The sequence below is a fragment of the Vanacampus margaritifer genome, chromosome 19 (genome assembly GCF_051991255.1).
Source record: "Vanacampus margaritifer isolate UIUO_Vmar chromosome 19, RoL_Vmar_1.0, whole genome shotgun sequence".
NCBI lineage: Eukaryota > Metazoa > Chordata > Actinopteri > Syngnathiformes > Syngnathidae > Vanacampus > Vanacampus margaritifer.
The window spans coordinates 12438885-12452414 of record NC_135450.1 but is presented as its reverse complement, the minus strand read 5'-3'; the positions used below and the strand labels follow the sequence as shown (position 1 = coordinate 12452414).

Sequence of the window (13530 nt, the reverse complement as noted above, 5' to 3'; positions counted from 1 at the left end):
CACATATTGCGCATACCAAAAACCGCCACTGAATTTTTTTTAAAAATTTTTTTATGTCAATAGTATTGAAGTTCAATATTGACATATACACTATAAAAACTATTGGGTCAAAATTAGCCCAATAATGGATCAAAAATGGACCAATCTACTTTTTGATGTCAACATGACCAAAGTAGAGGATCGGTCCATTTTTGACCCATAGTTTTTAGTGTACTGTAAATAAAAGTACAACGCCAGCTTGAGTTGAAGAGATTTAAAAGCAAAGTAAAGAAATGAAAATTAGCTTACAAAATTACTAAAAGATATTTACAATGCAAGACCAAGATTTTTGAAAATCTGATTTTAAACTTACTTTGAAAGGCCTCCATCATAGGTATGGGAAAAGATCATTGTTCTTAACCTGGATTTAAAAGCATTTACACAGTAGCCTATATATATATATATATATATATTTTTTTAAAAATCTTTATTAATTCATATTATTCACTCTGATAACACCAGGGAATTAGTTTTGGGGTACGGAATCCAAAACTGATTTCAGTTTTTCTCTTTCACGCCAAATGTAATATACAGTAAATAAAACACTAAGATGAAATAGTTACAAGCTTTGAAAACTAGCAAAACAGCATAAACAAAATGTAACTTTATCTACACAATGTATTCTACACAAATACGGAGAAAATGGGACTCTCAGTTGTACCTTGCACGTGTCAATCTGGAGATTATTTTTCAGACTACCAATGTCATTATGAACCATTAGTTTGTCATGTTTTGTGTCAGGCTTCAGAGCTGAGGGAGCACACGAGCAGAATCACTCAGCTGGAGGAGGCCAGGAGACGCAAGGAGGATGAGGTGGACACGTGGCAGCTTAGGGTAAGAAGATGGACTTCTTCGAAGCAAGCACTTCTTACATGCCAACAGCTGTAAACATCATTATGTTCCTCACCAGGCCAAGGAGGCCCAAAATGATCTGATTAAGACCAAGCAGGAGCTGCACAATGTCCGGACGGCGCCCCCACCGATGCTGCCAATGCAGATGGCGATGCTGACGCCGATGCAGATGCAGATGTTGACGCCGACGCCGATGCAGATGCCGACGCAGACCTTGTTGCAGACGCCGACGCAGACGCCGACGCAGACGCCGACGCAGACGGCGATGCATATGCCGAGGCAGACGCCAACTCAGACGGAGCTGCAGATGGCGAGGCAATTTGAGATGGCGAGGCAGCATGAGATGGGGAGGCAGCATGAGATGGAGAGGCTACCGACGCCGCCTCCCCCTCCCCCTCTGTACAACTTTGATGGCCACAGCGACGATGATGAGAGCGACAGCATGCACAGCGCCGACCTGCAAAGCGTGGACAACCACGACTATCGCCGGGAGGAGGATCGCTTGACCGAGACCAATAAGAACGATCGTTTGAAGAAACAGCTCAAGGTACCCACGGGAAATGTTCTTACACTCTAAAAACGGTTGGGCCAAAAAAGAACTACGTTTTGGTGCATTCTTCTAAAACAAAAAGTTGTGTCAAATGGATAAAAACACAAAGCAACACATTTTTTGGAGAGCGACCCAATATTTTGGGTTATTTATTTAAACTAAAAAGTTGGGTTAAATGAATAACCAAAAAAAACAACCCATTTTTGGGTGGCTCATTATTTTTGGGGTTATTTATTTGAACTAAAAAGTTGGGTCAAATAAACAACCCCAAAAAAATAACCCATTTTTGGGGGGGCCGACCCAACATTTTATGGGTTATTTGAGCTAAAAAGTTGGGTCAAATGAATAACCCAAAGACCAACCCAATTCTGGAGGGCCGAGCCAACATTTTGTTGGGTTATTTATTTGAACTAAAAAGTTGGGTCAAATGATTAACCCAAAAAACAACCCATTTTTGGGGCGCCGACCCAACATTTTATGGGTTATTTATTTGAACTAAAAAGTTGGGTCAAATGAATAACCCAAAAAACAAACAATTTTCTTCGAGACCAACCCAATATTTTGGGTTATTTATTTGAACTAAAAACTTGGGTCAAATAAATAACCGAAAAAATTAACCCATTTTTGGGGGGCCGACCCAACATTTTATGGGTTATTTGAACTAAAAAGTTGGGTCAAATGGATACCCCACAAAAAAAGTTTTTGTGACTGACCGAGCTCTTTGGGTTATGCGTGTAAACCAAAAAGCTTTGTTAAAAAAATAACCTAAAATTCCCTATTTTTGGTTGTCTGGGTTTTGGGTTGTTTTGTGGTCTGTTCATTTCACCCAACTTTTTAGTTTAATAAATAACCCAAAACGTTTTTGACCCAATTTAGGTAATTTTTGACCCAACTGTTCGCCGTCTCTCTTTCAGGCACTGACCGACGAGCTGGCCCACTCGCGCGACGATTCCAAGAACACCCAGAACGACCTCCTCCACTCTGAGAATATTCGGGCAGGACGAGACAAATACAAAACCCTGAAGCAGATCAGGCAAGGCAACACCAAGCAGAGGATTGACGAGTTTGAGGCCTTATAAGAAATGAGCCTCTGCCATTTTAGGAAACCCTTTCTGAATGGTCACTCGTTTTTTTTTTTGCGCTCACAAGTCGCCACAGTGGAGCGTGATAAGCGATTCCGACCAACTCGTTTCTGATCACATTCGTGCCAGTGGTTGTGATTTAATCAATTCAGGACACAGCCCTTTGAAAATGGCGTTATTGGCGTCGAAAGAAAATGACTCATAGTGACCTCTCAGAAAGGGCCCACGTTGCCTTCGAACACAAGATGGCGCTACACTCATTTAAATTCATGCCTAGTTTAATATTTATAAAGTATACGGGACGTTAAAAAGGGTGTTTCATCTTGGTTTGTATATTTTTGCTAGCGATGAAAAGTTATCAAATAATGGCTGTCTTATGTTTTGCTTTTTAGTGCCAGATCAAACCACTCCAAAAAGATTTGATTGTAAATCATTGCAGTCCATATACAGCGGCATGCCATTAAATCAGTTGTCAAATGTTTACGTTGCCATTGAGCTGAAAGGAGGATGAACCGTGACTTAAAACTTCAAAAAGTGCCTTTCCGAGCTGATGTCCATGCAAGTTGAAGCCTCAAGTCTCACTTAGCAGAACAATACACGCGTATAATAGAACTTTTAAAAAGCATAATGTGTTGTCGAGTCTGAGACCTCCTTGAGGTTGAGGCGAGTTATTGTATTTGGTTTCACATTGACGGTCGCCGACAACACTGTAACGGAAAATCCATGTATTTGATAAATATTGCCAATAAAATTATTTAAAAAAAAAAGATTCCACTAGTGTCTTTTTTTTGGGCGATGAATCTTTGATGGTAAGAAGTTAAGAACAAAATGAATGGAAAGCAATTTTGTTTTTATTTATTTTTACTCCTTAACTATTATTACTTTGGCGTATACGTGCCTGTATGCACTCCCTACAACTTGTAGGCAATAAAGTTTACTCCCATAACGATACGTGCTTTACTTGAAAAATTATGGCTTCTTCCTTCTTCTTTTTTTTTCTGGAGAGCTCAGTATTGTTCATTCGGTAATTTTACCGATTTGACATGTCATCATCATTGCTCTCTTTTTTTATTTTTTTATTTTGTATGTGGGTGAGAATGTGTATTCATTAGTTCACCTAAAACCTTTTTTTTTTAATTATTATAATTATGACTTATTCCTATAATAAATAATATTACATCTTTATTCTCATGAAGTATTGACAGTATATTACATTATTCCAGGTACGTATGCACTCCCTACAACTTATAGTCTTTTTCTGATGTCTCCTCATAGCTATATACTCTATTTTGCCGCGTGATATAAACATCTTTTTTCTCATAAAATAATACTAATATAATACAAATGTATTCTCAGAACATGACATTTCATTTTCCAGGCACGTATGCACTCCCTACAACTTATAGTCTTTTTCTGATGTCTCCTCAGAGCTATATACTCTATTTTGCCGCGTGATATAAACATTTTTATTCTCATAAAATATTACTAATATAATACAAATGACATTTCATTTTCCAGGCACGTATGCACTCCCTACAACTTAGTCTTTTTCTGATGTCTCCTCAGAGCTATATACTCTTTTTTGCCGCGTGATATAAACATCTTTATTCTCATAAAATATTACTAATATAATACAAATGTATTCTCAGAACATGACATTTCATTTTCCAGGCACGTATGCACTCCCTACAACTTAGTCTTTTTCTGATGTCTCCTCAGAGCTATATACTCTATTTTGCCGCGTGATATAAACATCTTTATTCTCATAAAATATTACTTATATAATACAAATGTATTCTCAGAACATGACATTTCATTTTCCAGGCACGTATGCACTCCCTACAACTTGGAGGCATGATCCTGATGTCAGATACCAATTTGTGCTGCATCCCATAATATTACCATCACGTGCTGTATGCAAGCTTTTCAAACAGATTCATCCTACGTTTTATTTGATTTATTTTTCGGTGTCGAGCTTGTGTCACTCAAGTTGCTGCTGTGATTGAGAGCAGAATTGTGATTGCATGACATCACCACCCCTGCAAGAATATGTTTTGTGTTCTTTGTAGAAACCGGACATTGAAGGTTCGTTTCACACGCTCCGAGAGAAAGGCCTCTTTGTGTGGCGTCGTCGCACACCTGCACAATCAATAAGATCCGATGAGAGCTTTTTTTCCACTTATATTTTTAATATAAAATAACAATGAAGGGAGTCACCAAACTCAAATTTGACATTAACTCAACTGAATAAAAAAAAAAAACACCATGGGAACATTTATAAGTAAAACTAAACTATCATATATCACATAAATGTAATGGTAAAATATTTTAAATAAATACATAAATAAATACTTTTGTCCTGCTTCCTTTCACATGCAACTGTGATGTAATTAAAAAAAAAAATATATATATAAAACAGAACACATTGTTAATCGCCACCACAATTCTCCATGACAACGACTTTTAGATTTAATATTGATCAGCTAAACCAGACAAAAGCAAACTTGTCCCCATAGAAGTGATGTTTGTTGGACCTCGCCCATCCACCCTGCATCCAAGCTGGCCTGAGCCTTCTCCCAAAGTCAAGTCAGACACAAATAGGCGTATAGACACACCCTGTTTCCTATATAACACTCAACACTCCTAGCACACTCAAAAACACACACCAAAACATACACGACGTAACACACCCACTGGCATGCACAAAGAAGAAACACCCATGAGCGCATTAGCACTTTGGAGCACATGGTCAACACACAACTTCTCTATTTTTTTTTTGCAGACATTATCCTCCCCACAAACCCCCAAAAAAATTATCTCAGGTGCGACTATAAATAGTATAATTTGTCATAAAATTGTCCCAAAAAAAAAGATAATACATGTTGCGCACTCTCTGACAAAGAGAGCGCCACTGCCACCTGCTGTAGTGGATGTGCAATTACACTTCATTTGAGTACAGCAAAAAAAAAAAAAAGTTTTATATACAGTATGGTACTAGTCTATTCAACTCTACCAATTAATTAGAATTTAAAGTATTGAGTTTGTTTTTATTTATATAATATTTGTATGAACTGTATTTAATATTTTTCATATCGTCATTTTTTTGTTGTTGCAAAAAATATTATTTTGCCTAAATCATCTTCTCATGATGCAAATGGTTCAATTTTTTGTGTCTGGGGGGAAAATTACTTAGGCGATTATTGTAAGAAGGTGTTGATATGTTATTTGTAATTTTATAATTAATTGACTGAACTTTTTTTTTTACATTTTTTTCTTTACTATTATTTGTACTGTATTGTTATTAAATTTTTTAAGTATAGTTTTATTTTGTAAATGGTGATCACTGAAATTTTTCCTTTGAACACATTTTATCCATCCATCCATATTTGAGTTTTTATAATTTTTTGTCTACTTTTTCCTTTTCCCTGTTCTGTTGTTAATTTACAAGATACTTATACTCATAATTTATATTTTTCTGCAAGCAATAATTAATCATGTTTATTTACATAGGAATGGATGGATGGAAGTGCAAATATAAATAAAAAAGTTGTCATTTTTTTGGCATAAATATTAATTTAAAAAAATATATAATAAATAACATATTATATCTGTATGTGTTCATGTATGTATTTTGGATTGCAATACGAGTGAAAAAACGTCTGCAGTTGCTTAAATATATGCCAGAAATCATGGCTGAACAGTTATTCACTGACTGCTGAAACCGAAATGCAATCTGGACAGCAGATCTCCTCCATTCAGCTCCACAGCGCCACCCTCTGGACATTTACTCAGCTGAGGAGACACAAGCGAACATGGAACTTTGCGACGCAAGAAAAAGGTGTCACACTTATTTATTTACATTTCCATGTCTCGGTGACTATCATAATGCACAATTTGTACTAACAACTAACTAAATGTTATGTGTGCTCCTACCTGCGGACACAGCGGGTACCAGTTGAAGCGCTGGAAGTCTTGCTTTTCGAACTCAAAACCATCCAGCGGGATGAGGACCTCGCCCAGAAAAACTTTCTTGTGCAGAGATCCAGAATGCCACACAGAAGCATGCAGTCTCTTTCCAGTCAGCAGGTGGCGCTCTACGGGATACTGTTCAAAGCCATATGAGGTTAGTCAATCCAAGTAAACGGTAGACTGACAATTACAAACGAGCATGTTTAATAAAAAAATTAATTAAATAAAAAAAAAGTTATGCGAATGAAGTGGTGATGTTGCCACAAACAGTCTAAACATTGTATTCTGATTATTAATATTGTGTTTGTAGAATATAAATTAAGCAGCAAAATCCACCCATTTTAATCCATATCAAGGGGCGGCCATTTTGTCCATCACAGTTGCTCAGGGCTCATGTAACAACCAATCACAGCCCAACTTTGCCAACATCACATGACCAAACCCAGAAAACAGGTAAACCCCGTGACTGGTCGTTATCTGAACCCTTAGTTACTGTGATGTCAGTGGATATGTTTTATTCTAATAAATCCAGCCTTAATATGTCTTACTTGAAAAAGTTCATTAAAAACGGGATGGATGGTGTTTCTCTTGACTGCTGTCTTTCGTTTGTCGCTCTTGGGTGGCATCATGTAGAGTTTGACGTACCTGCGCGAGGACAACGCGCTACATTTTAGCCATTTGGTCTCATGCACCAAAACAGACAGAACAATTATCCTAATTTATCCTTACGGGTGACACCTCTTCTTCTTGGTGTTTCCGTGGGGGAGGTTCCGACACGCTCCCACTGTGATCTCCAGACAGGAAGTGTTGGAGTTGTAGACTAGCGCTAGCTCCATGTCTCCGCTAGCACTGATGCTCTCAAGCAGGCTGCATTCAATGCTAATGCTACTGTAGCTACCCTGGGGGAATAAAAACAAACAAAACACATCTTCCGCTTTAGCCTAAGAAGACCAGAAAGTATCAAGTGATGAGTGAATGTTGGATAATATGCTAAGCTAGCACCAAGCTAGCTTCATGTGTCAGTGCTAAACCTGCTGTAAAACAAAACACAACTTCCGTTTTAGCTTAAGAAGACCAGAAAGCATCAAGTGATGAGAGAATGTTGTATAATATGCTAAGCTAGCTTCAAGCTAGCTTCATGTGTCAGTGCTAATGCTGCTGTAGCTAGCCTACCCTGAGGGAAGAAAAACAAACAAAACACAACTTCCGATTTAGCCCAAGAAGACCAGAAAGCATCAAGTGATGAGTGAATGTTGGATAATATGCTAAGCTAGCATCAAGCTAGCTTCATGTGTCAGTGCTAATCCTGCTGTAAAACAAAACAAAACTTCTGATTTAGCCTAAGAAGACCAGAAAGCATCAAGTGATGAGTGAATGTTGGATAATATGCTAAGCTAGCATCAAGCTAGCTTCATGCGTCAGTGCTAAACCTGCTGTAAAACAAAACACAACTTCCGTTTTAGCCTAAGAAGACCAGAAAGCATCAAGTGATGAGAGAATGTTGTATAATATGTTAAGCTAGCTCCAAGCTAGCTTCGTGTGTCAGTGCTAATGCTGCTGTAGCTAGCCTACCCTGAGGGAAGAAAAACAAACAAAACACAACTTCCGATTTAGCCTAAGAAGACCAGAAAGCATCAAGTGATGAGTGAATGTTGGATAATATGCTAAGCTAGCATCAAGCTAGCTTCATGTGTCAGTGCTAAACCTGCTGTAAAACAAAACACAACTTCCGTTTTAGCCTAAGAAGACCAGAAAGCATCAAGTGATGAGAGAATGTTGTATAATATGTTAAGCTAGCTTCAAGCTAGCTTCATGTGTCAGTGCTAATGCTGCTGTAGCTAGCCTACCCTGAGGGAAGAAAAACAAACAAAACACAACTTCCGATTTAGCCTAAGAAGACCAGAAAGCATCAAGTGATGAGTGAATGTTGGATAATATGCTAAGCTAGCATCAAGCTAGCTTCATGCGTCAGTGCTAATCCTGCTGTAAAACAAAACACAACTTCTGATTTAGCCTAAGAAGACCAGAAAGCATCAAGTGATGAGAGAATGTTGTATAATATGCTAAGCTAGCTTCAAGCTAGCTTCATGTGTCAGTGCTAATGCTGCTGTAGCTAGCCTACCCTGAGGGAAGAAAAACAAACAAAACACAACTTCCGATTTAGCCCAAGAAGACCAGAAAGCATGAAGTGATGAGTGAATGTTGGATAATATGCTAAGCTAGCATCAAGCTAGCTTCATGCGTCAGTGCTAAACCTGCTGTAAAACAAAACACAACTTCCGTTTTAGCCTAAGAAGACCAGAAAGCATCAAGTGATGAGAGAATGTTGTATAATATGTTAAGATAGCTTCAAGCTAGCTTCATGTGTCAGTGCTAATCCTGCTGTAGCTAGCCTACCCTGAGGGAAGAAAAACAAACAAAACACAACTTCCGATTTAGCCCAAGAAGACCAGAAAGCATCAAGTGATGAGTGAATGTTGGATAATATGCTAAGCTAGCTTCATGTATTAGCTTGCACGCACTCGCTTTCCATCAGAGTTTTCCGAACTATTGGAGGTTTCTTCTTCTGCACCGGTGGAGCAGCCTTCCTGGTCGCTGTCTTTGCTTCTCTTGAACAGGTTGGGAAGACTTGGGCCATGGTAGAGCTGATGGTGACATTTGTAAAGTGTTAGTGGGGTAGAATAGACCATTCATTATAAAATACTCATTGTTAACTGCTCCAGATAATGTACATTAATTTGTTTTGGAGCAAAAAAAACAAAAACAAAAAACTCAAAAGTTACAAAACTAGATCAAATCATCACTGAGCGAAGATTAGGAGGCTAAAGAGACTGTGAAGTCCAAAAAAGTGTGGTCGACTGCTATGCTAATGTTTTTAGTTAGCGTTAGCCACATGTCATCGCTTGTGATCAAAGGTAAGAGTTTTGTTTTGTACATGTTGGTTTTACATGGATTATTTTGATTTTAGACTTGTGTGAGTTAATCAAGGAGAGCGCATTAAAGAGTGTTTTGTTACTTTGACATGTAAATATAACAGCGGCTAGCACGTGGTAGCGAGGGGGACTAGTGGTTAGCATGTTTACCACAGAGTTCTGAAATTCATTGTTTGAATCTTAGCAGGGCATTCTCCTAGTAATATACCTCCCCAAAAAATTATGCTTAAGGTTAGCTTACATTGCTATGGTTTATTTACTTAGTTTGTCCATTTAGAAAAGTTGTTATTGGGCAATGGAAATATCTTTTTGCTAACTGACATCACTTGAATGCTTTAACATGTGCGGAAAAGACTGCATACAACTCTTGCGAATGAAATTAGCTATGACGCTAATGCTAATTGCGTTACTTCAAATTCACATGACTCACTTTGACAGATTTGCTGATGTTGGTGTCAGAGTTGCTCTTCTGGGCGCTGTAGTGCAAATGTTTGCCGCGGTCCACGTTGAGCAGGTTCGCCGAGACGTCGTTTTGAGATGAGTACATCGCTACGAAAAAAAAACATGACAACATCTCGGTGGTGTCACAGGATTTTGCGCAACGCTGTTACTGTCACACCTGATACAACTTTGACATTTAGAGATAAATTTCCTTAGCAGTTAGTAGTGGTTAGCTGATTAGTATCGTAAAGAAGTGTCACATTTGAAACAGAGCTTCAATTTTTTTTTTTTTGGGGGGGGGGGGGGGGAATTCTGATTCAAGACTTTTTTACTCATGACTTACTTTTATCATCGCTGGCGAATGAAAATAGAAGATCATCCAATGATTTGTGTAGAATGCTGGACTTTTTGGAATTCTGACGGTATACACACAAATGATGGCCCTTAACGTATCATTTTCGTTTAAAATGAGTAAGTTAAGTATGCACTTTACCACAGATCTGCTCACAAAGTCGAATACTGAGGAGGCTGGCGGAGTCGGTGGCACAATTGCTATGTGACTGTGCAAAATATTATAAAGAAAATATAAAACTGTTAAAAAAAAAAATGGACGTACACGCAGAAACGGAGTGAGTTAAAAGTACCTCAGCACATTGTAGGTCTTTAACAGTTCTTCCCCAACTGTCTCATATTTGTCTGTGAAACAAAACAAGTGCAAAGCAGAACGCATCCATTGTGAATTTTGTGGTCGATCCCTTGCGATGTTGATTAATTGACTTAAACTAACCGGTTATAGAAGGAAATTTCTTTGTCTTTTCCTCCAAAAACCAATCACCAGACCGGACCTTTACTTCTCTGGGAACAACCAAACAAAAACAAGCAGTTTAATCGTTTAAAGTGTTTTTGTTAAACTAAGTCTTGGTTGAAGCATTTTGGGATTTTACACCAAGAATCGAGTGTTTTTACTTTTTTTTTTTTTTTTTTTTTTAAGAATTCCAATTTTAGTTAGATTTGCCCCCTTCGTGACCTTACGGATTTTCAATCAAGTTTAGGTCACGGAATCTCAAACTCTGGTTCATGAGGGCTGGAGGAGTTTCCTTCCTCCAACACACCTGATGAATTTGAGACCTGTGGTCTAGATTTAAAAAAAAAAAAAATGGACAAAGGACAAGGACATATGTATTAAGGTGGGACATTACAAGGAACAAAAGGTATGGTCCACACCTTGACTTTTTGCCCAGGGTTCAATAAATTTTTGGTTGGTGAAGCAGAAATTTGAATGAAGTCAGTGCCTCTTCAAAAAAGAAGATTTTTAGCAAAAGACTAAATAATTCAAATAAAGCCACGGTTAGCTCAACAGATTTTTTTTGCACTTAACTCTTTGACTGCCAGACGTTTTCAGAAAAGGGATGCCGTGGGTGACAGCCGATTTTAAGCATTTTGACTGATCTTTCAAGGTCCATAGAAAATTATGTGTTTGGACTATGGAAACACACATACTACCAAAAAAAGATTGGACTCTCATCTTTCATCAGAAAAAAAAGTTTGTTTCTACCTTATTCCGTTTTTCAGTAATCAACAATAGAAAATGGTTAGTTTCACCTCTGTTTTGAAACAAACGTCTTTTAACGTCTTTGGCACTCCTCCCTAGGATTTTACTAAACGTTATTTAACGTTTTTGGCAGTCAAAGAGTTAAGGTCACCAGACGACTCATGCTACCTGTAAGCGTAGCAGACGGTGCACTTCCACGCCGCTTCTCCCACGCACACGCGGCACCTGCTGCAGATTCGGTGACTGCACCCGCGGCAGATCGCGCCCGCGTTGCAGAACTTTCCCAGCGGCCTCTGGCAGCGCGCGCACGTCCGCTCGCCGTACTTCTTGGAAAAACTCTTTGCGCCTTTCCTTCGAAGATCCTGGAGCTGGACTTTCATCCTCCTGAGGTCCGAAACATCATAGAAACATGAATCTACCGTTGAGTATTGTGTTTTATATCAATCCGTGATTTTTGGAGGACATTTGTCCTCATTGAGGTGTCAGGCGAGCTCGAAGCTACTTCAGAGAATTTGGGCGAGAAGCGAAACGGTTTTTCACTCCAGTCAGAACCGCCCCAAAAATAATAAAATCTCAAAGATCTTACAATATATTTATGAAGTGGGAGTGAAGGTTGTGAGTTCCATCCCCAACCCTTTGTGACTAAGTGTCTTTGAGCAAGATACTGAACCACCAGTTGATCCAGTTGCTAATGAGGCCAGTGTTTTTTTTTTCATTTTCAGTAGTGACGGGAAAATGAAGCTTCATGAAGCACTTGCGATACTTTTTGACTCCTCAAGATGGCACTCATGATTCAAAGATGCAATGCAAATGTAATCCATTTTTATTGCACTTGCCTTTATCCTTAAACCAAGAGCACCATCTAGAGGAGTCAAAAAGTATCGCAAATGCTTCATGAAGCTTCATTTTGCCATCACTAATTTTCAGTACAAAAAGATAGAAAAGTGCTATACAAGTGACATCATAATCCAGACAAGAATCAACCGCAGTTGCTACGTGCTATTAAACTGGCATCGTTAGTCGCAATTTCCAACAATAGAGTGCCAGAAAAGTCCCTCCCCAGGGATAAAATCTCTCACCTGATCCTGTCTTCATCCATTGTACGTAACAGCTTGTCTCTCCGAAGAACTTCCAAAATCCTCTCCCTCTCCAGAACTTGAAGCAAACTCAAATCCATTTTTGAAATCTCCGGTCATTCGGACCTTTTTATCGCCGACCGTCCTGACGATGTGTCGTCACCCGGAGCTGAAAAGATTGGAGAAGTGCGCATGTGAGGTTTTATCTCCTTTTGGAGATCTCTGCTGCTCTGCGTCAGAACCAGATAGACTTCCTGAGCAGATATCGATACCTGCTAGCGTTTTCTGCTCGGATGATTCAACTGTGTCTTCCCCTCCGAATAGAAAACTCCCCCCTCTCAGGCAGCAAGAGACCTGCTAATGTTTTTTTTTTTTTTTTTCTCTCAGGATCACCGTCACTCTCCATTCGGGCTCATCATCAGCCTCCCTTTAAATCACTTTGACGTCTATTGAACGTCTCCGGGCAGCGAGAGCACGTCTGCAGACCAAAAGGCAAATGCCAAAGTTTGCATTATTTACCTCCTCTCGGTTTTGTAGTTCGGTCTCTTGCGCGCTCGTATTCGCTGGAAAACCAGCTCTACTTTCATGTTTAGTGTACTGGCAAAAGAGTGAGGTGGCTGCTTACTCATCTAACGTTTTTTTTTTAACTGCCATAAATTCATAAAAATAAAAAAAAACATGATTAAAAATGAAAGGCAAGAGGCAATTTTTTTTTTTAATTGTAATTAATCGCATGACTTCACTAGTTAACTCACAATTAATCACAAATTTTACATTTTACAAATCTAGGTTTTTATACTCTTGTTAACAAAAGTATGAAAAAAAATGTTACGCTAATAGAAATAGTTCAAATTAATTTTTGACGTTTATAGCCGTCAATGTCAGTGAATGAATAAAAAAAAAAGTAAAGAGAAGATTATTAAAAATTCGGGGCGTCAGGCGATTAAAGTTTTTAATTGTAATTAATCGCATGGCTTCTCTAGTTAACTCGCGATTAATCACTCATTTCATATCTGTTCTAAATGTACAATAAAAA

At 38.5% G+C, this 13530-nt stretch overlaps 2 protein-coding genes across 3 annotated transcripts in view; one reads left to right on the top strand and one right to left on the bottom strand.

Annotated features, from left to right (window-relative positions):
- ezrb (ezrin b) overlaps positions 1 to 3284 on the top strand; it is a 22047-nt gene extending 18763 nt beyond the window's left edge. For both annotated transcript variants that reach the window (XM_077552866.1, XM_077552867.1), the window contains 3 exons: positions 781 to 873; positions 950 to 1438; positions 2356 to 3284. In XM_077552866.1, the coding sequence (XP_077408992.1) occupies positions 781 to 873; positions 950 to 1438; positions 2356 to 2520 (747 nt within the window). In that variant the 3' untranslated portion in view covers positions 2521 to 3284. The remainder of the gene's footprint in view (positions 1 to 780; positions 874 to 949; positions 1439 to 2355) is intronic.
- Positions 3285 to 5412: 2128 nt separating this feature from the next.
- On the bottom strand, positions 5413 to 12626 carry sytl3 (synaptotagmin-like 3). The gene is made up of 12 exons (XM_077552979.1): positions 12498 to 12626; positions 11587 to 11802; positions 10654 to 10721; positions 10511 to 10562; positions 10360 to 10426; positions 10210 to 10282; positions 9856 to 9974; positions 9015 to 9137; positions 7222 to 7391; positions 7041 to 7137; positions 6457 to 6627; positions 5413 to 6315 (listed from the first exon to the last, which is right to left on the bottom strand). The coding sequence occupies exons 1-12, from the start codon at positions 12593 to 12595 to the stop codon at positions 6229 to 6231; spliced, it is 1341 nt and encodes a 446-aa protein (XP_077409105.1). The 5' UTR covers positions 12596 to 12626; the 3' UTR covers positions 5413 to 6228.
- Positions 12627 to 13530: the final 904 nt, after the last annotated feature.